The sequence below is a fragment of the Amyelois transitella genome, chromosome 17 (assembly GCF_032362555.1).
Source record: "Amyelois transitella isolate CPQ chromosome 17, ilAmyTran1.1, whole genome shotgun sequence".
NCBI lineage: Eukaryota > Metazoa > Arthropoda > Insecta > Lepidoptera > Pyralidae > Amyelois > Amyelois transitella.
In genome coordinates, this window is record NC_083520.1 from 5791047 (window position 1) to 5818891 (window position 27845).

General features: G+C 33.2%; 3 protein-coding genes across 3 annotated transcripts; 2 read left to right on the forward strand and 1 right to left on the reverse strand.

Annotated features, from left to right (window-relative positions):
* Window positions 1–8227: 8227 nt before the first annotated feature.
* Window positions 8228–13918, reverse strand: LOC106142208 (cytochrome P450 4C1). The gene is made up of 10 exons (XM_060948904.1): window positions 13665–13918; window positions 13408–13500; window positions 13063–13173; window positions 12410–12595; window positions 11815–12011; window positions 11431–11479; window positions 10624–10801; window positions 9969–10120; window positions 9383–9565; window positions 8228–8767 (listed from the first exon to the last, which is right to left on the reverse strand). The coding sequence occupies exons 1-10, from the start codon at window positions 13819–13821 to the stop codon at window positions 8553–8555; spliced, it is 1521 nt and encodes a 506-aa protein (XP_060804887.1). The 5' UTR covers window positions 13822–13918; the 3' UTR covers window positions 8228–8552.
* Window positions 13919–14946: 1028 nt separating this feature from the next.
* LOC106141807 (cytochrome P450 4c3-like) lies at window positions 14947–24048 on the forward strand. The gene is made up of 11 exons (XM_060948905.1): window positions 14947–15077; window positions 15393–15555; window positions 16426–16515; window positions 16648–16758; window positions 16924–17109; window positions 18096–18292; window positions 18936–18999; window positions 19748–19928; window positions 20391–20542; window positions 20910–21098; window positions 21633–24048. Exons 2-11 carry the CDS (start codon window positions 15399–15401, stop codon window positions 21785–21787), a joined length of 1482 nt encoding a protein of 493 aa, XP_060804888.1. The 5' UTR covers window positions 14947–15077; window positions 15393–15398; the 3' UTR covers window positions 21788–24048.
* A 776-nt stretch (window positions 24049–24824) lies between these two features.
* On the forward strand, window positions 24825–27024 carry LOC106142264 (uncharacterized). The gene is made up of 3 exons (XM_013343973.2): window positions 24825–25063; window positions 25587–25691; window positions 26668–27024. The coding sequence occupies exons 1-3, from the start codon at window positions 24917–24919 to the stop codon at window positions 26764–26766; spliced, it is 351 nt and encodes a 116-aa protein (XP_013199427.1). The 5' UTR covers window positions 24825–24916; the 3' UTR covers window positions 26767–27024.
* The last annotated feature ends 821 nt before the right edge of the window (window positions 27025–27845 follow it).

Sequence of the window (27845 nt, forward strand, 5' to 3'; positions counted from 1 at the left end):
TCCTCTAGATTGCGAACTCCACAGACTAAAGACTATAATAAACAGAGGGCCCTGAACTACATAACACAATTGTTAATGCTGACATTGAGACAACATTGGCCAGTTAATTTTGAGTGAATTTCGTAATTGTTATTCACTACGATACCTTTCATGTCAGTAAAATTACAAATTACTTTGCGAGCAAAAAATAAAATATAAGTAAGTAATAGGTAAATATATCCGGCAAAGAATTTGTGGAAAATGAACCCATGACATTCAACTAAAAAGGAGGCAATAGCGATGATGAAAAGCGCATGCATGCTATTGAATTAGTTTGGTTAGCGCATGTACACCAAAACCAGACGAAAGAGGCATTTTACTATGTTCTAATCATTGTTGCGTACAACAGATCGTTATATTCAACCCACCTACTAATTGATCTAATTCTCGAACATTTTAGTACCAGATTCTTGTAATATAGGAGGCATTTATTCTGTTTCAAACATACAGGAAATACAGGAAAACCAGTTTTAGATAAAAACCGCTTCCAGGATAAGGGTTTGTCAAAATCGGTCTAGCAGTTTTTGAGTTTATTCAGTACAAACAAAAATATATATAATTTCTCCTTATAATATTACTAGCTGTTGCCCGCGACTTCGACCGCCTAAAGTTCGAGTTGAATCTTAATCATACAGTCCGATACAGACAGACAGACAAAAAATGTAAAAAAAAAATCTCTATCCGTTTCAGTCAAAATATTAAATGTACAGACAAAATATTTTTACCGTTTTATTATATGTAGTATTTTGATTTTCAGTTTTTTTAAATAAAATACTCAAACAACACAAAAAAAATATTTTTAATAAAAATTAATATATATCTTGTTTTTGTTGGGACTCGAACTCGGACCGCCAACTTCACAGTCTCACGCGCTAACCACTGGACCATCGAAGCCGTTGCGGTGGTGTCGAAATTAAAGTAGACTACATACATATGGTTACGTCTATATCCCTTGCGGAGAAGACAAAGCCAACAGTCTTGAAAAGATTAAATGCTATTTGGCTTAATGATAGAATTGAGATTCAAATAGTGATAGGTTGCTCGCCCATCGCCTAAAAAAGAATCCCAAGTTTGTAAAACTATCCCTTAGTCGCCTTTCACTTATATTTATAATGCTGTCGTATAATGATAAATGACTTTGGCTTTTAAATTTCGTAAGTTATTTGCAGGCAAACTCATGCCTTGAGTTCATTCAAATGTCGATAACTTTTTTTTAGTGAACCGATTTTGATGAAACAAACTTTAAATGTTCTTCTGAGTTAATACAAAGCAATTGGCGAAAGTTTGAAGTAAATCGGTTCAGTACTTTCGGAGATAATCGTGATCATACATACAGACAGACAGACAGACAGTCAAGAAATTAAAAAAAAATATTTTTGCTTTCTATTATTCATTCTAAGTGTCCCTCTATCCATTTCAGTCAAAAATACTAAATTTACAGACAAAATATTTTTACTATTTTATTATATGTATAGATATAGATAATGGGTTATATATATATTATAAGTTCTGGTCTAGTCAAAAATAACTCAGATTTTTTTTTCTAGGTATTCTACATTCATTTTGTTGAAATGAAGTTAATAGGCTTACCTAAATCTTGCGTCAAAAGTGACTCGAGTAATAACGTTTTTGTTTTTTTTTTATTTCAATAGCTTACGTGTTTTACAAATTTTCAACAGAATTTTTTTTATCGTAAACGAGTTGAGATAAGATATGGCGACGCATGCCAAAGGAAGTCATGTGTATCGGGGCGAGGGAAAACGATCGATCCACTCATGCATAGATTGTCAAGTCGAGCCGGCTGATATAACAATAACAAAGCAAGTATTATTATATTAAGAACGACCACCTGGCTAGGATATATACTTGTTATATAGCTGTTTTATCAAAACTATCAGCACAATGTGATTTTCCAATATTGACTCAAATAAAGCACTCAAAACCAGAAAACGTGTCAAATTATATATCACGAAACACCTTTTGTCAGTATTTTAAATTATCAAGTTCGTAGGATTTCTATAAACATTTCTTATTTCCAGATTGTACGCATAAGTAGAAAAACAGGGAAAGGTCGATTCCGGTTCACCGATCTATATCGATTAGGTACGCTCAAGAGAATTAACGCTAAATACTTTTTTATCGAGTTGAATAAGGCTTGAAATGCAAATAAATAAGATGTAAAAAAGTCTGTTGTCTTAGAATACTGAAACATTGTCGATAATATGAATCATTTAATCGTCCTCGAGAATAACCTGAGTATACCTAAATGTGTGTCATATGATACCAATTTTGTTAGTATGCGACTTGTAATGGGCCACTCCCACACATATTGTGTATCCGTTCGTGGTGCAGCGGCGCGTAAACAAATAAATAAGCTATTGTTTCAGTTCCAAATGAAACAAAGAGGATCTCTGACAAAGAGCAAATTTCGTTTTCTGATCATGAGTAACTAGTTATTGCCCTGGGCTTCGCATAGAAATCCGGATGAATTCATCTTTTCTTAAGCAGATATGTCACTATACTTAGGTATATCAAATTTCAGAAATCTTTTAAGTAGTTTTGATTGTGTGTTGATCGGTCATAATAAAGTGATATCACCATTAAGGTAGGTATTAAAAATATGGTGTTAAAATTACGTTTGTCACCTATGTAAACAATCCAAATATACTTGCATTATGACAAAGCTACGATTCTATCTTTGTTCTGACTTATTCATTTAAGGAGTATAAGAATACATATCTTGAAGGACGAGTCCGTTCTCTAACCTATTTTCACTATATGCGCAGGCGCAGGTGTCTTTAGTTACAAAACAGCGCGGCCATTGCAATGCGGAAGCAGTTCAACTGGTATTTACTTGGATTTCGATCTTAAACTTCTCGTTTTACTAAATGCTTTGAAGTAGGTAAGTATTTCTGAAACAGCTGGCAAAATTTTATATTTAACTTTAATCGTGTTGCCATAAACCATACTTCCACAAGTCTTAAGGCCAAAATTAGCCAAATCGGTCCAGCCATTCTCGAGTAAATTACAGCAAAACTAACTTCATGATAAATTTTTTATTTAGCCTTAGTTATTATTTTAGTTGCTCTGTTGTCTTTGCATGTATTTACCACCGAAAACCTCAATTTACAACAACTTTTTCTTTCTCCTGGCGTCAATCCTGGTTACACCCCTAAACGGTATTGGGTAAGTCAGTTATTTTCACGAAGCGACTCTGGTCAGACTTCCGCAACCTTTGCAGGGGAACCTATTCCATATATCATCATGGCAAAACTTCACTAGACGAATGCGCCTTTTCCTTAGTTGCCACTTACGACGTAACATAGCTAAGAGATGGAGTGGCCCTCTTTTATATTCCCGGGAACCTTATGGCTGACAACTACTTACACAAAATACTAAAGTTAGAATCACCTTTGTTAATTGACCTGAGTGGACATGACCTCGAACGAAATTGTAGGCCGAGGTTCGGACCAAACGAGTTTCTGTATTTAAAGTCAAGCTTTTTGTCGATGAGTAAGACAGGTGTTACATTTTATGTCGATTTCAAGTGTATATTTATCCAACGCACCAAAAATATATAAGTAAAAGACATTATATCATCTTTAGGGGGCTCTAATTTTATGGTTTTAATTCCAAATAAGACCGGCAGGTAGAAAAAAGGAGGATTATATTATTTTAAATGGTGGATTTTATTTGCGACATTTAAAAAGCTGCTATGGTTAGAGAATTATCAGAGTCATCATCATACAAATCCTTTAGTTACGTGTGAAATAAGAATATTACATACCTATAAGTATGTTGCTAAATTTGAACAATAATCTCGCCGTATTTCGCATTTCTTTGTGATGAATGGTTAGTTTGAATTTCACCGGATGTATTCGCTGAATCATCTATATATCTATAAACAATAGAAAAGTGTCGAAATTCATATGTTGTCTTATAATTTAAGAGATAGGATACCGAAATTTCAGTTACTATCGCTAGAGGCATTCTGTAATTAAGGGGTACGTGTCCGGAGGCTTTTATGAGTAGGACTCACCATATATATAAATATATATCTCATTGGAGCCCCCATAGTGTCATGATGGTGAGCCCTACTTGTCCTGTGTATAGTGCATGTGAGCAGTGAGTTTTTTCCAGTGTTAAAGATAAAAGGTCCTAGCGCCAATAAACAAAACTGTTTGCAGATTAAAATCTTCCTTAAAAAGTCACATTACTTATCTAGTACTTATGCGAGTACGTGTTGTGTAATTAATGATGTGTGTGACGCACGTTAGCGGAAATCAGTTACAACTGGCGATCAAAATTATATGCGCGAACACCGTAAACAAACCCCCCATTAATGGAAACATGGTGTCTGCTGGTCAAATCTTAGAGTCATCGCAAAATAAAATGAGAAATTGAAACTGAAATGCTAAATTGGAAAATAAATAACTATCCTACAGTTAAAAAGTGTGAATACGAAATAAATAGAATAAATTTGTTTCTTGCTTTTTGGTCTCTTTATTTTTTAGTAATCTTTGCATTTATATCATTAAAATTAAGTCTGTCTTGGCCATTAACCCTATTCAATTTGCACTTACTGTATGTACTGAACGGTATTTTATGATTTGATGTGTGTGGCTATCCGGCTTGATTTTTTATTTATTTATCTTTATTTAGGCAACAAACAGTCGTTTACAAATAGAAATTTACATAAACTATGAGTACAATTTAAAGACCTATAGTGCCATAAAGTGATGTACTTATATAATAAAAAGGGTTAATTACATGGCAGGAATAAATTGATCTTGAATATACTTTCATTTAAATCTTTCCTTCGGTTTACATAATCTTGACAGCCACACGATATATCATAGCTAGCCACCTTAGCTATCAATGCATTTTTTTATCATGATTATATCACATGGTATTTTATTTATTTGTGTCACTTATGTTTTATCTGATGGAGGAATATGATCCCCTTAAATGCAACTGATGCTGACAACGATTGATATTGTTTCTTTCTAAATGCCGCAAAAACCATTTTTTTTTCTCTGTCATTGGTCCCAAATTGCCAAAATAAGGTACGTAATTGCAATGTACCTATGTCTATGTAGGTTGACGGTTGCATACTAGTAAACTGAATATAGTGTTATGAACTCCTGTAATTAGTTAACGGCACACTTTAAGCACCGTTACTAGCCAATGTTCGTTCGGATTCACCTGTGTTATGTACCTATTAACGTTGATTCAGACCGACGCAGTGTGAAATTGCTTTTAATTTCCCAAAATTATATCTTTACTATGTTGGACTAGATAAGTGTAACTTTGAATTGCAAGCAAGTACAAAAGAGAAAATTGAAATGTGGCTAAATGCACTTATATTTTTTTTACTGTCTTTGTAACGATGATTTTTAACCCTTAAAACTATAAACGTTTTTCTTTTTTGATCGCAACTCGAATCTTAAATCGATCAATTTCCTTAGGTACCCGTGTCCCTTCAAATCATGATATGAGTATTATTCACATCCGACGACAGCCACAGGAAAAGATTCAGTCTTCTTTGCGAGGGAGGATGTTTAAGTAAGATTATTTGACCAAAATTTATAAAAATATAATAATGACGTTAACGATAAAAAAGGACTTTAACACGTTTCATCCCAGGAAATTACGATTGTTTTCTTACGTTGTCCACTTATCGATTACAATCATTTATTGTTTGCATGTAGGCATTAGTCATACAGCCACACTGCGCAGGCGCTGGATCAGTCTAAGAAGGAAGCATTTAATTTGTCTTATAATCTTAGGATTTAACTTTTAGGTTATTGGCTAGAAAATTACTTATCACTGTTTCTTATTTTAGTTATAACAATAAGCCGTCCAATTAAACGTGGCCTTTGAGTATTGTGACTATTAGAACTCTCTATCCTTAATGGAATAAGGACGCGGTATGTGCATTGCAGTGTGGTTCCCGGGACCAGTACAAAAAGAATAGGACCACTCCATCTCTTTCCCATGGATGTCGTAAAAGGCGACTAAGGGATATGCTTTCAAACTTGGGATTATTTTTTTAGGCGATGGGCTAGCAACCTGTCACTATTTGTGTTGTACTCAATTCTATCATTAAACCAAATAGCTGAGAACGTGGCATATCAGTTTTTTCAAGACTGTTGGATCTGTCTACCCCACAAGGAATATAGACGTGACCATATGTATGTAACACGCAGTATGTGTGTGTGTGTGTTTGAGTGCGTTTAATATGGAATCTATTTAATGATTTTTTTCTATAAAGGAGGATTTTGTCTAACTTCTTTTAATAATTAAAATTAGGCATGATAGAAACAAATATCAACTTCTCCAACTATAGAAATAGTTTAATTCAAACAGTTATCTTTATTATTAGTAAGAAAATTTATTACCGATACTAAACTTGTGGCCCAAATTATTGCTAACCGTTAGTATTTAATGTCCCAGCCTAATGAGAATATCGCCCACTACCTACCGCTAAATGCCAACTACAACTAGCGAAAGTTTTTATTCCACCAAACATTTGAGATTCACGTAGGATCGATATGAAAGTTACATATACTATTTATTGAATGCGTGATGCATGTGTACAATCGCCTATAGACAAAATTGATCTGCTCATGGTTTGGTTTAAAGGAACAGAGAGACGACTGTACATCTTAGTGTTTATGAGCAGAGCTGGTTTGAAGCCACTTAAATTAACAATTTATTATGACACTGGACACAGGTCTACGGGTTGTATCGTAAGTTTGTTTATTAAAATTTGCAGTATATTTATTACATAGACAACAGATAAAATAAATGACAGAAATGTAATTAAGTACTATCTTTAAAAGAAAAATGTTGTTTCAGTGTTTATTTTATTTTCTACGAGATACGAATATGTTGTAGTACCCTAAGAAATATGAATGGGTTCAGTTGAAATAAACTTGAAAAATACTGAATCTAATGTAGACTCTATGGCTCTGATCCCTATAGTCACTGGATAGAGTCCAAATCATCATAGGTCAAAATTACCTGATCTTTAGAATTTACCTGGTGAGAAACGTGGAAAGAACACGCAGTGGGAAAAACTGCGTCAATCACACATCATGAACTCATCTTTTCATACAAATGTACAAGGTATATGTCCTTTTGTGTAGTTTATAATAGAGATCCCCTCATGTCGTGCTGCATTGCTGGGCTCAAGGTCTTCCTCCTGATTGCCCGCACTGAGCGCCAAGCGTGAATTACCGATGTTATCGTGGCGCCCGCTTTCATATTTAAATTCTTTGTCACGCCTTGCTGCGCCATTTGGACGTTAAAATACTTACTGCAATAGAATCAGTGAAGATTTAAAAATCTCTATGCTTTTTGAAGCTTTTATAACACAAAGTTAGTTAAGAGCTAAAAATGTTGTATGTTGCAATTTAGAATGCATGAATGAATAGTGACAACAAGAAAACAAACGTTAACAACACACTTCTCTAGATAAAAACTAGGAAATGCCACGCCGCGGTTTTGTTGCTCTATTACGATAACGCTAACCTTTGAGATTGTATCAGATATGCATTGGTATCCGCTTATCTGTGACAATATCAAACAAGCTTATCTCTCGCTTTGTGACTAAGGATACGAAAGAGATATGGGGGATTAACATTGCAGTATCGTAGTACAGGTAAAAGAATATAGTACTAGTTAGTATTTACACAGTATTGGCGGGTAAACCTTATTCTAATCCGTGCTCAATATCATATAGAGATAAATTCTGTTATTGTGTGAATGAATCTGTACTTTGACCTACTAAATATATAATATTTGGAACATCTTAATTTTAGACCGATACTGAGGTTTATGATTTCTTTTTTAACTCAGTCTGTTAGTTTTTACATAGATTGAAAGTATAAAGGAAGCGAGACACTTTTTTGCTTTCAAACCTAACTAACCAAATTCCTACTCCGACGATAAGCCGATTTGAATTTGAAATTTAGCATCTAGGTTATCTAGTCTAGGGGTGCCCTAAGAGAAATTTATATTTTTTTATTATAAATCTTAAATACACCCGTATTTTAGATTTATAATTTTTTTGCTCTTCACTCATAAATGGCGTTTGTAAACAACTAGACATGGTTATAGATATTTTTATTTTTCAAATTTAAATGAAACTACAACTAAAATAAGTAAAAAATTGTTTGTCCTTTTCATTGTTTGTTTCCATTTATTTCAACTTAATCCCTTAACTTAAGTAAAACCTTATCAAACTTAAAAGAGAAATAGCAAATGTTTAGATAAAACAAATTGCCTATAGCCTATTATTACCTATATCACCAAATAAAACACATGGCATAAGCAAGTTTTATTTTAGCCACAACATAATCTTGAAGGTTTACAGATACCGAAGATAGGTCAAAGTAGGGAATGTTATGCGGGAAAACAAACTCCAGAATCCAAACTAAAGAATAACTGCTGGGTCCATGCAATGCTTAGAGAAATTAACTACTTTACATATTTAGATTAAGAAGAATTTATGATACTAATGGGCCAATTTTCATAGACTTCATAGATGAGTTTACAGACGTATCAACGGGAGTTTCACGTTTCTCTAACGATATTAGATGCCCTGACACTGGAAATAGGAGAATTTCTATTTTGAGGTTGCCACATGCTGAGGAGTTAATTTTGTATTTTCTCAGGATATTCGCCAAGATGCTCTTCATAGCCAGCATGCCGAAATGACGTCCTGAAAAAAGAAAATTATAATATATTACTGTTTAGATAGATAAATTGATTGAACCTTTATTGCACATACATTATAACAAAAATAGCTTAACCTTAACTTATGCTAAAGTAATGTACAAAAAGCGGCCTTATCGCATTATGCAATCTCTTCCAGGCAACAAGAACATATCATGAAGAGAGAATTTGTTTACTGAGTGTTGATGAGTAAGTGAATGAAATACAGTATAGCCAAAACTGCTGAGTGCAGGAAGCTGAAATGATATAACTTTTTCATTAGATTTTTGTATATTCCGTAGATTTCTCGAGATTTTGGAAAAACGTAAATAAGAGCTATCAGATCTATAAGCATACGACAATTATATTATAATTGAATCAGCTAACATATTAGATGAATAATAGGAGCTGATTTTCTGTGATAGATGGACAGACAACTTGGATGTTTTACTCTTATGGTGCAATAAAGAATTTTATCTATCTATCTATATTATCATTACTGACATATATGTCGCACCTATGTGCTGCTTTTGCTTCTGTATTTTTTTACTTTTAAAAGACTTAGTACTAAGCTAAAGTGTTATTTGTTAAAATAATCTCGATATATAAAATAGTTTATCACCTATGCAATTCCTAGCGCCGTAGCTGAACGGTATGAATGCACAGGGATGCCTGTTGGCACAGTTTTCAGGAAGAAAGCGGTCGGGATTGAAGTCATCCACGTCGGGACCCCACAGTTTCTTAGAACGATGCATCGCGAACGGCACCACGGCACAGCTTATACCCGGTGGCAGTGTTATAGACGCTGTCATAAAAAAAAACTAATTATCAACCTTCATAAGGTCGTGTTCACGTTTTAATAAGTCAATACTTAAGATAACCCCAGGTCAGTCAGCAGAAGTATTTATCTATCATGACCTGATCGGAGATCAAACCTTGAACCTTCACGGGCAAATAGGTAATAAAATATTAAAATTGTACAGTATAGTAGTCGTATATAAAAGTAAATTTAAATAGGTATTTTATGTATTAGCTCTCTTTTTAGAAAGAAGGCGCCGTCTTCAACTAAACTTCTCAAAAATCCAGCTAGAATGTTGGTTGAGTATATTACTCGTAATAATATTAATTAGTCTTCCTTATTTCAGTTAATTCTTTCTGTGACTGAAATAAAGAAAATTGAGACGACAACACGATAAATAGAGACTTACAAAGTTTCACTTCTTTCAGCGTTTTTCTGGCTATGATAGGTACAACTGTGAACAGCCGCATAGTTTCCTTGATCACCCTCTCCATGTACTCCATTTTCATTAGGTCCTCTTTATTTGGAAGTCTCGAAGAACTTCCGAAAATTTGTTGTAATCTTAAAAAAACAAAATATATTAAGATTCAGAATGAAAAGATCCAGAATCTAAAAGCAATGTGGAATTTCTTATTCCAGGATGACCAGCATTTCATCAAGCCCAGAATAAAGAGAATTTCAAATCATATTGGTCATATTCAAGGATTTGTATTGGTCTTACCAAATTGGTCGGGTCAGACGGCAGTAGCTTTGTGAAAAATCATCACTGTGGTTAATTCGCTTAGATTAGGTGAGGAGTAGGACTAGTAGGCTTTAAACTTGAGGTAGACCAGGCTTTGTAGCTTCTTCATTTAGAAAATAACCGGGAATATAATCAATTCTCCAAGAAATATAAGTGGTTTTATCAGAACATATTTTTATTATTATAAACTTGGTCAAATCGATATCTAAAAAATTTGGCATAGACTCACACCTAACAAATTGATCTCCAATATACACATAGGCTACTTATACTTCGGGAAATTTTCAGGAGAAAAAAAAAGTCCATTGAAAACAGTACTTACTCTTCGTAGACCAGTTGCTGCTCTTTCTGATGATGTCCCAGTATCTGCAGAACGTAGGAGATAACCAGAGCCGTGGTATCGTTACCAGCTATAGTGATAGAGTCGATATGTTCCCTTAACTCTTCATCAGTGAATTTCGTTCCTCGCGATAAGAGGAGTTCTAATAAATCCTTACACCCTAAAAATAAACAATAAAAGTTTCTTTTTTTTACACATTTAATACACAAGTTCAGCAACTTGTGTATTAAATGTGTACATATTTTGTTTGCCCACTGAGCGCTGGCTCTGTGCCGTGTGGTTCCCGGCACTATTACAAAAAAGAATAGGACCACTCCATCTCTTTCCCATGGATGTCGTAAAAGGCGACTAAGGGATAGGCTTATAAACTTAGGATTCCTCCTTTAGGCGATGGGCTAGCAACCTGTCACTATTTGAATCTCGGTTCTATCATTAAGCCAAATAGCTGAACGTGGCCATTCAGTCTTTTCAAGACTGTTGGCTCTGTCTACCCCGCAAGGGATATAGACGAGACCATATGTATATGTACTGAGCGCTGGCTCAGTGGGCAAACAAAATAGGAACAGTAAAATAGTAAAATAGGAACAAAAATAAGATTATGTAATAATAAGAATACAATATGATGATTTTTATTTGAAAAGCTGCACGTATATGTATTGTGAACAAATTTTTTCAGTGAGTTTTGAAGCTTTCTGTGCTAACGTAAAGAAACATCCATTATGGTAGCGTGTCATAGATAAGAGGTTTAGGTTTCTTATTAAAATCGTCCGCCCAAAATAAGCTGGTTACCTTTATGGATTACACCATTTTCATAAGCTTTTCTTTTTCTTGTTACTACCTGTAACACAAAGTATAAATAGAAGAAACGAGTGTGGACTACTGTAATGTAGGTAAGTTTTATTTTTTTGTGACCCACTGTATTTTACAATGGACTGTTCAAGCCCAATACGATGGGCTTGAACAGTCCATTGTAAAATACACACATATGACACACACACATGTGACATTAAATATTTCTTGCTGCTAGTTCTTTCTATAGATTTCTTAGGATTACGTTCACAGTTTTATTTCTTGTGGGGTTGCCTAAAACTCAGGTATAGACATATAGATTGTTTCTCCCTTTTTCATTAAAAAAATTTGAAACTAGAGATTGCTACAATTTTTCTTACATACCTCTTCAGTAAATTTATGTGTGATATCAATACTCTCTTTTTGCAATTTGGAGTACTTGGTCAAGTGGAAGAGTGCGTCTGGCTGCATCCACGGCTTGAAGAGTCGCATGTTAATAACTGACATGACGTAGTTGCGCGCGCGCAGGTACCGCGTGTCCGGGTTGTGTTGGACGTCCATGCGCTCGCCCATTGCGGTTTCTGGAAAGTTAAAATATTTTTTAAAAATATTAACACTAACGAGAAGGAAAATCGCAACAATCGCAGTCCCCCTTTTGCGAAACAACCAAAATATAAATTGGAAACTGATTGTTTGACTGACATGTCATACGCTCAGCACAAAACGCTAGGTCTAGAGAATAAAAATTGGCATATAGAATCCTTCATACGGTTTGGAGGCGGATTAGTTAAAATATCCTGAAAATCTTGCGGAAACGGAAATTAATGTCAATCTAGTGACCAATAAATGGTAATGTAATTAAAAAGGTTATGAATGAGTATAATAAATCACAATTAAAGTATAATCTAATCTAAAATTAGCATTAAAGTCATCTTAGTTAAAGTTTATGAAAGTTAAATAAATCTCTAGTTATACGTACCAAATACAATATCCAACATGCAGGACGTAATATATTTAAACACATCGAACTCTGATTTTCCCACTTCGTTCTCCAGCCGCTGCACAAGAATCGAACCTTGTTTCCCAAAGTTCTCTATGAAATCCTCGATCAAACGGTTTTGGAAAATCGGCAGAATCACGCGGCGGTGGGATTTCCATAAGTCCACTAAAATATGCAAAGTTGATGAATTTTCTAAATTGCTATTTATACTTGTAGATAGTAAAAAATATCTAACAAATAGTGTAGGTAAGCAAGGTACTATTTAAAATTCTAAACTCGGTGGATAAATGATAACTGCACATTAAAATTGTGCTTTAACCCTTTTATAACATGTTTAATGTTAAATACATATTCTGTTTTATCGAACCCCTTAAAAATAAATTACCTAATTTCGGGGTTAATGGTCAAATTAACTTTATATTAAGATATATTATGTATGAGAAAGTGAAATGGGATTTAAGTGATGAAAAATTTGCTTTATGACCTCAACGTGTAATGTGCCATAATTAACCATTCAAAATATGAACTTATGATAATAAATTATATAATATACTTATATAATTTGGAACCTAGTTTTTCCCCAAGTAAACAATAATTATGCATGCTACATTATTTTTAAAAGTTGTACTTACATGGAGCAACGAACAGTCCATTGCCAAGCCATGCTCGCAAAAATTTGTACGTGTAGTCCTTTTCTAAGCAGCTGTCCAGGACTATCTGCACATCTTGAGGATTGGTTACCACTAGAAGCAAGTAGGTAGAATTTACTCTCATAAGTGACAATAATTTAAGCAAATTTAAGGACAGGCAGAGAGTTAGAGTAGGTGCTCATTAATCAGAATTTTAACGAAACTTTTAAATAAGTATCTCTTCTGATTCAGATTTCTTACTGATCTGACCATTTTCTTATTGTTTTAATCCGAATAAATCAATTTTCTTTATACAATGAAGCATACTTATATTATTTAGGTACTCACCCACATATAAAGATGGTCCAATCCAGATTTTGCAAATTCCACTAGGACACTTTTCCGCCCGATTTGCTAAAATCTTAATATTTTGTAATATTCCTAAAATCAAAAATCAATTCAAACTTACGACACTAAACATTTCATACATTTTGTTGGAAAAAACTACGATTTTAAAAATAAATGAAAATAAAGATAACACACACAATAAAAAATATAAATAAGTAAAACGTTCTTCACAACATGTAAGAGCTTAGAAGGCTTACTTTCAGGACCGCCAATGAACCAATGAGAATTTCCTATAACAGGCACGCAGCCTGGACCTGGCAAGATATCAGATAGTTCATATAACTGTTTGCGTCCTCCTCTGTATTTTACATAGAAAAATACAGCTAATATAAATACTAATAAAAATACTATCATTGTGATCAATATTTAAAAAAGATAATGTAACGAGACAACGTACTTCCAGTAAGAAGGAAACGCAGTAAATAGCAAACCTTTTGAAGTAGTTGGGCAAGGTAAGTACTTTTATTATTGTAACGATGTTTATTCTTGCGTTACTAGTATATGAGTTCATCGGTAAATATAGTCCAGGAATGTTATAAAAAGTTATTTTTCAGTAAGTACACCAACAATTTAAATTAGTAAAGCGATTAATAAAGTCATATAATAATACAATAGAATATTTCAAAAACATTGTAGTGGAACTTTCCCCTAAAGTTCCAGAGTCGAAAATTATTCCGTCCAATTTTTTTTTGCAACATTTTTAATACATTATATGGTGTAAGTATTAAAACACATGCTCTGTGAAAAATAATGTGGATATTTAAAAGAAATATGCAGGGATCGAAGGCGAAAGATATATCTGCATTCTCCTTCACGAAAGGATATAATCAAGAGTCTGCCATATAGCAGTCACCTTACCTTGACTATAAAGGATATAAGCCCAAGGCTTTAGTGTTAAGAGGTGGCGATTTTAAGAGTACTAAGGGATCAAGCGTTAAATAGGTCTCGGCTCACAGATAAAGATTCTACTACTATTATAGCTTCTTTCTTCCTGTGACTCAGCTAGACAAAGACATTTTTGCATGTAATAAAAAGGTTGACTTTTAATCATATCACGATCGCACGAGCGAGCCTATGATAATAACTTTCTGCATTTTTACGTATATAAGGCTTTCTAGGCATCATGTAAGTATAGTTGATAAAACAATTAATTTAACAATTAACGCACAATAGCTTATTATTTGTCATTTCCATATGCAACATGAACGTCTTTTTATCGACTTCTAAGATGACTTTTTAGCTCTATATCATTGCTACATCATAATGGAATTAAGTTAAGATCTGTTTGGAGGTTTATAAACAGACAGAAATACGAACATTACGAAACTATAAGTAGAGTTTGATGGTCATTGCCAATGTTTTCTTTGCACGTTAACATCACACATGTTGACATTAATCCAATCCTTGTAGCTCACGCACGAGATATTGGATCTTAGAACCCAATATTTGCTGTATGACGTAGTGCACATTAATATGTACATAAGGTGTAGGATTGGTAAAACTAATGAAGTGAACTCAGAATAGTACGGAATAGCTTCAGAGCATGTTTACTGCTCATTCTTAGGCGCTAAAGCTTTAAAATCGTAGTTTAAGCGAAGACGTGGTAAAAAGTGAGTATAGAAAACATTTCTCTTTTATAAGCGAATGCTCAAGTTAACTGATTTGGATGACCTCCATGGCGCAGGGTTATTCTGGGTTCGATACCCAGCAGGAGCAAATATATGTCCTCATTTAACTCACCTGTTGTTGTATTGAACTATTTGACAACCAAGGTTAAAAATCAATTTTTTTTAAAGATTTCCTATCAGAAAACTTCTTTTGATGAACAATTTTGTAAGTATTAAATCAGTCATAGGTTTATTGTTTGCATTTTTGTCAAAAACCGCATATGAAGAATATGTGAAATAATTTGGCAAAATTTTCAGGTGACAATGATTATCCTGGGAGTGTTAGTCTTAGTTGTGGGTGCATATTGGCTATACTTCTCTATCAAAACTCACCGAATGGAGAAACTGACCGCGTCCCTGCCTTCACTGCCGGCACTGCCCCTCGTCGGAAACGCCATGATGTTTATTGGCAACACTGAAAGTGAGTAATTTTTTAGTTTACTTTTATTAGCTATTGCCCGTAATTTTATCCGCTTCCACCTTAAATTAGGTATCCCTGAAACTGGATACAAGATATATCTTGTATATTTGTTCGTCCTATACTTCTAACGTGAAAAGAACGCTTGGAAATGAAAAACTAAAGCTCATTTTCGCATTTATAATTAGTTTGTATGTGGTTAGATAAAACTAACAAATCTTTTTTTTAGTTTTATTATTTGAAATGCCTAGTCATGCCATAACTTTTGATAAAACGTAAAATCCAGTTTCTTCGATTGAGAGTTTTATTGATTAGACTAGCTGTTGCCCGCGACTTCGTCCGCGTTAATTTCGAGTTGAATCTTAATCATACAGTCAGATAATCTTAATAATAACACAACTCCCATCAAATCTGTCTTTAAATTTAAATATGTTAACTCTGATAATATATTAAAGGCGTTCAAAGAACTTAATTTGAAAAAGTCTGAAGACCATTGGGGTATGTCTGTTAGTATCATAAGTCAAATCATAGACATTATTGCATCTGATCTAGCTTTTATATTTAATGAGTGTTGGTATTTTTCCAAATTTAATGAAATGTAGTAAATTAATACCTTTATTCAAAAAAGGGGAGAAAACAGTCCTTGGCAATTATAGACCTATTTTTATATTGCCAGTTTTGAGCAAGGTGTTTGAGAAGATGATGCTTAATCAAATGCAACAATATTTTAAAATCAATAACATTTTCCATTCCCAACAATAAGGGTTCACTGCCGGTATTGATTAGATTATTTTAGGATTACTTACTGGTGGATCTCTTTGAACAAATAGGTATTACTTTTGAATTGAAAACTTATTTATTATCTCTTTTCAGAAATTCTTCATAATCTGGAATATATGGCGGAAATTGCATTTAAAAACAAAGGATGTGCTAAAGTTTGGTTGGGTCCCAAATTGTACATAGGTGAGTGCATGTTAAAAATATTGTTTACGTTTCCACATATTATTAAAAGATTACTATAATATTTTTACTTAATCTTATTAATTTACTAGCTTTTGCCCAACGAAGAGTAATATTTTCTTCATTCATTTTCAGCTATTGGTAACCCAGAAGACGCGCAGGTAGTCCTGGAAAATTGTTTAGACAAAGACGGTGTATACCGCTTTTTGAGAGCATGGTTAGGACATGGCTTGTTTGTGGCACCGGGTAAATATTACTTTGCAATTATTAATTATAAATAAATTCTTATTGTTTTATTAGATACTCGATTGGAACCTAAAAAGCTGTTATACCACTACAACAAAAAAAAAACGCATAATAAAAATTTACTTTTGCCCTCGACCTTCTATAATACAATATTTTGTTCTGCAGTGGGTTTATGGAAAACTCATAGAAAAGTATTGCTACCTGTGTTCCACAACAAAGTAGTAGAAGAATACCTGGGTGTGATTGGGGAGCAGGCCGACGTGCTGGTGGGCCGCTTAGCCGACCATGTGGATAAGGAGGAGTTCGACATCCTGAAATATATCACTGCGTGCACTCTGGATATAGTGTTTGGTAAGTAATATTCATAAATACATAAGCACGTCTCTTACTGGGAAAAGTAGGCAAAGACGATTTCAACTTCCTTCAACTTCAACCTGCGACAACACTTCACTTTTTCTGTATGACTTGATCAAAATTTTATACTAACTCATTTGACCCTAAACTTCGATCAAGGAAAGTTGGCGGACGATCTCGACAAATATGTCGAATCAGACGCTTGGATAGAAGCTCGGAGGATGATGATGATGTAGGCATCAATTCTTATAATTTCTACGGGAAGATACTACGGTCATAAGCTAGTGCAATTTGTTGCAAAAACAAGCTTATTGTTTATGTTTATAATGAATAGTTACAACAAAGTATACGATTCTATTACCGCCATTCTATAAGAACCACATAAAGCCTTTCGATTACCGGCAGTCGTAAAGCGAATGTCAATGTTAGTTTCTCACATTATTCATAGAAGTTTTACGCGTTTGGTTTTGTTATGTCATAAACCTCGTTAACATTTATGGTCGTTTATGGCGTTGCACTTGTGTTGTTCATATTTCTGAGTATCATCGTTATGGCACTGCCCAATTCCATCTAGTTCATCAAATAAAATAAAGACCTACGATGACTATCATAAATTTTATTGATTGATGAATTTATTAAGAGCTTACTAAGCTTCAATCTCTTTTTTTTATTTTATTTGACAAATATAATAGTACATACCACTACATTACAGGTGCAGTTAAAACATACTAAACTAAACTTTTAAAAAAACTTTTAAAAGCAGAAATTGACCCCGAATAATTTTTGTTTTCCATTGTTACCTTTATTTATTTTATATATTCTCAAGCATCAAAGGCCTATGGATACGTACCTTACAGACAGAATCTAGAATTGGGTAAGTCAGCAGTTAATGACACAAAGTGACTCCCGTGATCCCGTCTGCTCTCTTGAGGGGAAAGAGCTTATTTCATAAATTATTATTAGTGTAAAAATATTAAACCCAGAAACGGCAATGGGTGAGCGGATGGATGTGCAACATACACCCGATACGCCATACCTGCGCGCGCGCCACACAGTAATCGCTATCCTGAACATGCGGATCTTCAAGGTCTGGCTGCAACCCGACTGCCTCTTCAACCTGACTTCGTACGCCAAGCAACAAAAGGACAATATCGATCTAACACATCGGTTCACGGATGAGGTAATCATTTTTTTAATTTCACAGCATCGATTAAATTTATGTTATAAATTTTATTTCTTTGATATCAATAAATTTGTTTGGCGTTATTGGATAATACATGCTAGAATTAATACTCGTACAACCTGTGTGACGTGCGGTGACCGTGACACATAACATATGTCCCGCGCGAGTTCCCGTTTTCTGATTGACCTGGACCTTGGATGTTTAAAGTATTTATCATGAAATAAAGTATCGTTGAGTTGGTATCTCACAAGTTTCGGACTTACTTTGGAAGTTAACCCAATCTGTGTAAAATTTCCTGTATATATTTATTTATACTAATACTGGTTTTTTTTTAATTTTGTATTTTCTGCTAGATTTGTGTTTTGTTTCATATGTTTTTGATCCAGTCTGATTTACTCATAATCTGTTTAAACCCATTTGAAGTGTGACTTCATTGATCAATATTTAACTGTTTGTGTTTGTTATCTATGTGACAAATTGTGATCCAAGTCAATATAGACGTTTATGTTTTTGGTTAGAATCCTGGTTAGATATTACGAGATCTTTTATCATTTCGCAAGAATTTTTTATAGTTATGTTTTGATCTTTGTCGTAATAAAATATATATGATTAACATTACTATCACAAAATATGATTTCAGGTTGTCAAGAAAAAGCGTTTAGAATATGAAAGTAAAAAGAGAAAAGATAACAATGAACCTGAAGGTAATATAATATATAATATAATATAATAATATAGGTACACAGGCATGTACTCTCATTGATTAACTCTGTAACTATATATACCCACTTAAATAAAATTCAAAATTGTCGAGCCTAGTTGGGCAGAATATATACTTCACAGTTTTAATTACGCTGCCCGTATTAGGTATAGCCAGAGCCTTACTTAGTTATAGTTATTAGGAATAAGTCTGTTTTTGAACATTTATGACTATAAAAGTATCCCATGTTTACAAACATGTTTGTAGGTCTTCTTGTCTTGAAATTGAAACATGGTGCACGGTTCCTATCACATTAATCATGGAATTCTACTGAGGCTGGACTATGAGGACAATGATAACAAGCATACATCTTTATTTGCGCTTGTAATGTATTTGCCATGCTTCCACGTCAGACCTTAAATTTTTGACGCACGTTTCTTAAATTTACTCTAATATAATAAAGCTGAAGAGTTGTATGTTTGTCTAGGCGCGCTATTCTAGGGAACTGTCAATTGGGCATGAAGAAGTTTGTGTATTTTTTTTAGTCATTGTTCAGTCAAAGTCCACTGTATATATTTATTTATTTAAACTTCATTGCCCAAAACACAAATGTATTGCAATTTTTGTATCGGTTGCTTACTGGAAGAAATAACTTCGGAAATATAGTACATTGGTACAAAGTGTCAAATTTAAGCTTCCGTTTCAAGTTCTTTTTTATATGTTCTTGTACATGTGGCAATAAAATTTTGTAGGTAAACTTCAGGCAGTCCTCGATTTGTTGTTCGGCCGAGAAATCGAGTTCACCAACGAACAGCTGAGGGAGCACATCGATTCCATCACAGTGGCTGGCAACGACACCACTGCCCTGGTCATAGCTTACACCCTAGTCCTTCTGGGAGTACATCAAGGCGCACAGGAAAGGGCCTTCCAAGAGTAAGTGTTTTTTTACAGTGATGATGAATGAGTTTATAAAGTTAAGTTAGATTATTTGCCGAATCAAATCTTCTCAGTATTTAATATCATGATTTTGGTGCGTTATCAGTTTCGAAATAAAAAAATTATTGTTATAAATAACTGTTATAAATAAAAAAAATAAAATGTGCGCGTTGATGTCTTTAGCACTAACTGAAATTAATGACCTGTTTAAAATGTATTTTAAGGGAGGCAGTAGATTTTTAGTAGCTATATTTTTATTTAGTTGTAAATAGATATGACAGACAAATATGAAGTTTCTACTCTATCGAAACGTCAAGTAAAGAAATAATTATGGTTGAGTAGCGGTCAACTTAAGCGAAACGACTCCCCTTATTATGGTTTTATTTTATATATATGCAAGGGATCATATTTCTCTACCGTTGACTGTACACACATCAGCTCTTACTTGTATCTTTTCAGACAGGAATCTATCTTCGGCAAATCGAGTCGCGGCGCGAACAAGGAGGATCTACAGCAAATGCATTATCTGGAGAGGGTCATCAAGGAAAGCATGCGACTGTACACGGTGGTGCCCATCATAGCGCGGAATGTACACAAAGATACGTACCTTCGTAAGTACAATGGTCTACATAAAAAAGTATACCATCTTCGTATCGATATAACTTAGATTGTTCGCTTTTATCTGTAATTTATTATTACATATAATTGATAGTTTTTATAATATATATAAATATAAAATATGCAGACTGTTTGATACCAAACTGTTTTTAACGCAGTGCTTGGATGGAGTGGACCTATTCAAACGGGCAAATTCTAACCTCTTTTTCGCGGGATGCAGAGCTGACATCATTCTACTTTCTATTGACCACTGCATACTTGTTTTTCTCGTCGGTTTAGGGTACTAGTGAATTATTTTTTCTTTGAAACTATAATATTTAGCATATCTTTTTCAATGATCAATAAAGTTTTTTCTTACAGCCAAATGCGGCGTGACCGTGCCAGCCGGGGCTGGTGCTGTCATCGGCTCGTTCGCGATACACAGAGCAAAGGACGTGTGGGGTGACGACGCGGACACCTTTGACCCCGACAGGTTCCTTCCTGAGCGCTCTGTGGGGCGCCACCCAGCTGCGTTCCTTCCATTCAGTTTTGGCTCAAGAAATTGTATAGGTATGTATAATACATATTAGTAGGGGGCGCCCTTGGTTCCTTCCGCGTAATAAGAAATTGTTTCCCGAATCCGTACTTGAGTAAATTTTCTCCGATACACACTCTAATTGGGCTGTGCGTTAATATTATCAGAGAATCAGTCCAGTCAATATCCTCTTATACATAAGATTTTTTCTATAAAGAACATCAAATACTTAGATCATGTTTTGTCTATGGTTTAAAAGATGACTCTCATAAAACAATCAATTTTAAGAAGAATAATCGTTTACAGGAGGATTGTGCCTAAATTGGTCGATGAAGTTACATTTTTTGAAAAGGCTTTAATTTTCTGTCAGTCTTTATTATTAGCTCCTCCAAAAATTTGGTATATACATTTTTACGAAGCTATTCAGATCCTTTGTTAAAGTTTAAATTTAAAATCAGGATTTCTAGCTGGGATTATACTTGTTTGTTTCCCTATGCAATCATTACTCCACACTTAGGTACTTACGAGATTGCGACACTGGTCGATTATTTGTCCTATTCTTTTTACAGGGCGAAATTTTGGAATGCTCATCATGAAAAGCATAATATCAAGGGTACTGCGAGACTACATAATCGGGGCAAAACCTATCGACAGGTTGAAGATAGAAGTATTGTTGTTCCCTACCAATGGTCATCAAATCAAACTAACCAGACGATCGGCGTAAAAACTAAATGCAAATATGTTCAATATTTCATTTTTAGAAGCATTGCTTACTAGGTTTGCCTATAAACTTTATAAGTTTAATAAAACTTATTTATCAAAATTGTAGCTAACCATTCGCGATTTCGAAAACACATCAAAAAGAAATCGCTGAGTTATACAATAAGTACGTTTATATAATCCTATTTATAGAATATTGTTAATTTTCTTTAAGATTAATGACATAAATGGATACAAATTACTTTTATAATTACAAATTACTTTTATAATTACAAATTACTTTTATAATTTATTTAACTAGATGCAATTTATTAAGTACTAGCTGTGCCCGCGACTTCGTCCGCGTGGAATTGTTATTTTGGGCATCATTGAAGCTCTCAGGGATGAATAATTATCCCTGTTTTTTTACATTTTCCATTATTTATTTCCTCCTTATAGTGGCAGCGTGATGTTATATGGCCTAAAGCCTTCCTCGATAAAAGGTCTATTCAACGCAAAAATAATTTTTCAATTCGAACCAGCTGTCTGAGATTAGCGAGTTCAAACTAAACAAACAAACTCTTCAGCTTTATAATATTAGTACAGATGACAATAAAGTGATAATATTTATAAATTGATTAAATCTCATTTGTTATCAATTCTATAATTGAAATTAAAACAGATCTTTATCTTATAATACCTATGAAAAATACGCAGGAAGTAGTTTAGTACTTACCTTTCTAAGAATAAATTTTCCAGGAAAATCATCAGTAGGCTAATTGTAATATTTTAAATAGTCGTAAAATTACGTTTTATGCACAGAACCTAAACTACAAAGGTAAGAAGTGCATAGTACCTATGAATAAGTTCCGCAAATATATACTATGGAATAACGTTAAGTGAATGATCTTGGCCATCTGCAAGGTAAGTACTACAACTTAAAGTAGGTAAATATTTACCAGCGTCATTGATACGAGTACTATCGCAAATAAGTCTATTAGGTAATATGTCGAATAAATCTGTCAATCTGTCCGTCTGTCTGATTTTGATGACATTTATCATGGATGTAATTAATTAATAGATTTGAAATTATTTGGTCACAGAGTCGCGGGTGAAAAAATGTTGGGAAAATCTCTCTTAACTATTCAAGAAAGATATGAATAATGAAAACTGTAAGTGTAACTGTGAGGATTGAATATTTATTTATTAAAAAATTATTTAGCCTTAAAGATACAATTAGTGAACATAATGCTGATAGCATTCTCTACCAGTCAATATTTAGAATCTTTGTCTATATGTGTAAGTTCAAGGCGATTTTTTATTGATTAAGTAATTTTTCTCAGCATATTTGGATGATGAAACTGAGTATTTTTTTAGTTTATTAAAAAAATTTTTACTCTCTCATACAAATTTGTTGATTATCTGATTTATGGTAACTAGTATGGTAAAGAAATTTTTCTCGTTTTTGTTATATGCAGAACACGTTTGCTTATTTGGTACCAACGTTACATTAATATGTCCGATTCATGGCATTTTATCTGTGTGCATTATACAATGCCAATAAACAACAAATAGGTAGGTATACACATACCTATTTGTTTAAAAGTTTTGTTTATTAAATAAATTATTTATTACCTACTAACTTAAGTTTTGATTTATTTGATCAAGAAGAGACTGGATGAATAAAAATGCTTTTGTACCACTTTATCTAATAAAGAAATCCACATCCACCATAATAATAAAGAGAAAAATTTGTATGTCTGTAACAAATAAACTCAAACACTACTGAAAATATTTCAAAAAATCTTTCACCGTTTATAAAGCTACATTTAATGAAAGTAATATAGGCATAGATTTGTATTGAAATAAATGACATTTCAAACTGATTAATGATACATATAATGTAATTCAAAATATAACGTAAAGTACCCAATGTCCGACAGACCACCAATGATCGACACATAAAAAGTAAAATAAAAAAAGGATATACTAATGTTGTGTATTTTAACGTAAACGAAGCATAGGTTATACACAAGGTTCATCCAGCTCTCATTGCAAGTGTCACTTTCTACATTCGGTTATTTTGATAAAAAATGGTGGAGCTTTAAATATCGACCGGCAGAAGTTTTTAACGGAAAGCCAGTTTTATTAGTGAAATCACTAAGGAGGTGAGTAAGGTTTATTGCTCATAACTTTTTTCGGTTTAAAGCTACCATTTGAAAATTTTAGGCTGGGTGCACGATTAATGGACCGTTAAATATTGGGTGTCCATAAATAGAACATGTCGATTACTAGATCTCGATTATTGGAACTTGTCGAAAACCGGTTGTCGGTAAATGAATTTCTGCAGTCGAATATTAGGCCAAAAATACCATAAATCTATATTGGTATATCTTGTAAATTTTTATATCACATTCATTTCTACTTTAATATATCATGCAAAATACCCTAAAATTTTACTCAAAACTTCAAAATATGATAAAATAATAAAAATAAAACAAATATTGTAAAAATACTAGAGTTCGTGCGTTAAAGTGTCGATGATTGGGGGTTTTACCGTAGGATATTAATGCGTATGAATAAAACTTATTTTCATTATTACTTTTATAGTATAGGTTGATCTTAGTTCCCCACACCTTTGCCAATCAAGCGGAGAAAAAAAAACATTTTTCGCAGTGTTGCCAGCTTAGCATCACAAGCGCAAATCTTGCTATACTTTTAATTGTATGCGCTTCGAAGATTCGCGTCAAAAACACATTTTTGTAATATTAGTTATTTGGAGATGTGGCAGGTAGTTTTAATTTATAAATGGAATAGACGGCCAAATTTTTGATCATCAAAATCGTCAATGTTATCAATAGTACCCGGCAAATAAGTAGACCCTAAAATTTTAAACTTCGTTGATTGAGTAGAAATTTGTTCAACTTACGTGCCGGGCACTTTACTTAAACCTTCAATTAGGTATGTTCTAGGTACGTTGTTATGCTTTAAAACGCTTTTTCGTGGGAGATAGTTGGCAACCGTATTTGTTAATGTCACATGCTTATCATCCAAAAGTCGAAGTCATTTCCTTTCAAGCTAAGCAAATCAATAGTACAAAATTGGTACAAAATCTGTCAAAATTTACTTCGTTTCAGTTCAGCAGAATATTTTTATGGGATCACGGTCGAGTAAAATTGCTCAAGCAACAAAAATGGCCAGTTCAGCAGATGTCACTCAATTCATTAAGAATGCTATTTCTCAGGACAAAGTTGTTGTATTCTCAAAATCTTATTGTCCGTATTGCACCTTGGCTAAAGATGTAAGTACGAATTTGGGTAAACAATGCACAAATATGAGGATACAAGTAAATAATATTTTAGTCATTATTTGTTTTGATAGGACCTCAAGGATATTTCGATACATTAAACACTAATAACTTTTTAACTTTGTAAAATCTCTTTGATCACCATCACATTATTGTGATGAGTCATTTCATTGAGACAAGATTGATTAAAGGTGATTAACCCTAAATAACATCTTTCTTATTATCTGCATAAATCCAAAATTTTGCACTACTCTTGTATTTGTATCTCAAGTACTAAGCCATCATTATTATAAATAGCTTGCACCTTTTTTTATTCCAATACCTAAGTGTGATTCACTAATGATTCACGAAAAGTTGCCAACGTAAATTGTATACATTTTTACACTTTTGACTTAAAATTACACTCAAAGTTTCACCCAAATCAATTTGTCAGTTTTTGAGAAAAAGTACTTATACATACAAACTTTTGCATTTATTATATAAGGATGACTAATGTAATGTTTTCTCTCAATTTCAGGTGTTCAAAAAGGTGAAGCAGCCCTGCAAAGTGTATGAGCTCAATGAGAGAGACGATGGTGATGCCATCCAAGAGAGTCTTCAGAAGATCACTGGATTTAGAACTGTAAGTGTTCGTTTCAAAGAGGACATCTTGATGGAAGCATGTAATAGATAACATGATAATTGATTTAGGTACTAGTTGCCATGCAGATTGTGAACTGGATTCAATATTCTCAGATGTGGAAATTCTAACTGAGCACCTGTGTATGGGAATTATTAAGCTTTCAAAGTTTTATAAGAGTTTTTAAAAAAAAATATTAAAATAAACTTTGGATTCTCCTTTTTGGCCATGGGCTAGCAACCTGTTACTATTTGAATCACAAATCCATTATTACGCCATCCAACTGAATGAGTCCACTCACTCAAGATTGTTGGCAAAGTCTACCCTTAAGTGATGAGGATGTGATAAATGTGTGTTTATTCAAAAGCATTATATTGAGGTCACCAGACCTCTGACATTTAGAGGCTTAGTAAAATGATTGCTGTATTATTAATTAAATGATTGAAACTATAAAATAAACAACTTTTATAGAACTGTATGGAAATAATACTGTACCATAAAAACAACGTTGATTTCAGACTCGCAAGTATTAAACTATGGTAATGTGAGTGAGCTACTTATATGTCAACATTGTCATTCATACAGATATTCACGATCACACATGGTCATCCTGATATATCAATAACCACTATAATAAAGATACCATTTGTAAGAATTGAACACATTGTTAGTTTCTTCCTATTTAGCTATACTTCACAATACTAGAAATACATTTTTACAAATTGTTTATTTTATTATGGCTATGAAGTATATTTTCTTTTATATCAGGGGAAAGATTTATTATCATTACTACATTCACATAGCAACAATTGTACAACATATACACAAAACGACATATGAATGACATTGAATCATTAGCAGACTGAGATTCATAGGATAGATTTTCATCATTTCGACTTATCTTTGTATTGCACCAGAATTCAAACTATTTTTAACATAATATGTAGTAATAGTAATTTTATAATTGTGTATTTTTCAGGTGCCACAAGTATTTATCAATGGAACTTGCGTTGGTGGAGGAAGTGACGTCAAGGCACTATATGAATCAGGAAAACTAGAACCTATGCTTGTGGGATAAACTTTATAACTTTGTTAAGCTTAAATGTTAAATTGTAACAAGTTACTATTTTCTTATGATTCAGAAAAATTATATGATTTTCTTTTTGTTTATATACATTCAAAGTACAAGTTTTCAATGAAATTGTTTGGAGTTTTGTTAAATATTATAAGTATTTATTGTACTTATGTCTTTAAGTCTCAAATTTGAAGTTCGTCGCTAAAAGAAATTTTGTACATAAATTTTAATGCAAATAATAAAAAATATTTATTAGCGTTACATTTTGTCTTATTTCCCTTAAAGTAAATGGGAAAAATATATGTAATTAATTTTTCTAAATAGATAAGGCGTCGTGCGTAGGAGTGTTAATTTTGATAAAAAAATATTCTTATAACTGCATATTAGTATAATAATAACCTATACTAACAACATGTAAGGATCTAATGAAGATATCATATACTACGAATAGCAAATCGAGCTAAATATTCAAGATTTCTAGTAACATAATTCCTGCGTAAAACAAAATTCCTATTACAAAAAAACCTGTTTCCAATAACAAATCACTAGAAATGGGCACTGACTTAGGTACATAGGCATGTATTACCTGCATACATGCCATGCCTTAGTGATCTAGGGGTGCACTAACAGAAGATTTCCCGGAATTCCCACGGGAAGTGATTTTGCGTTTAAGAATAAGATTTACCAGTAGATATCAAGTCGGTAATGTAATTGCAATTTACATTGAAGTTAAGTTGCACCTTAAATTGATAATTATAATGAAATCGGAATAGGTTATTAGTCTTTTATTATTCCTATGGCTAATTATAACTTTTGAATGTCCACTACATTCAAAAGTTATAATTAACCATATGTATTATTGATGACTCTTCATTTTTATAAGCTTAACATTTTTTTTAAGTAGGTACCTATTCTCAGTCTGAATGACTGAGAATAGGTACCTACTTAAAAATTCATATTAACAAACTTTTGTTTCTTTGTTCCAATTGAGGTATTTCTTTTCAAATACTATCTCTACCATATTTGTACTTGATTTTTACGAACTTACTGTAAGTACCTAAAAATCTGCATAAGATACTAAC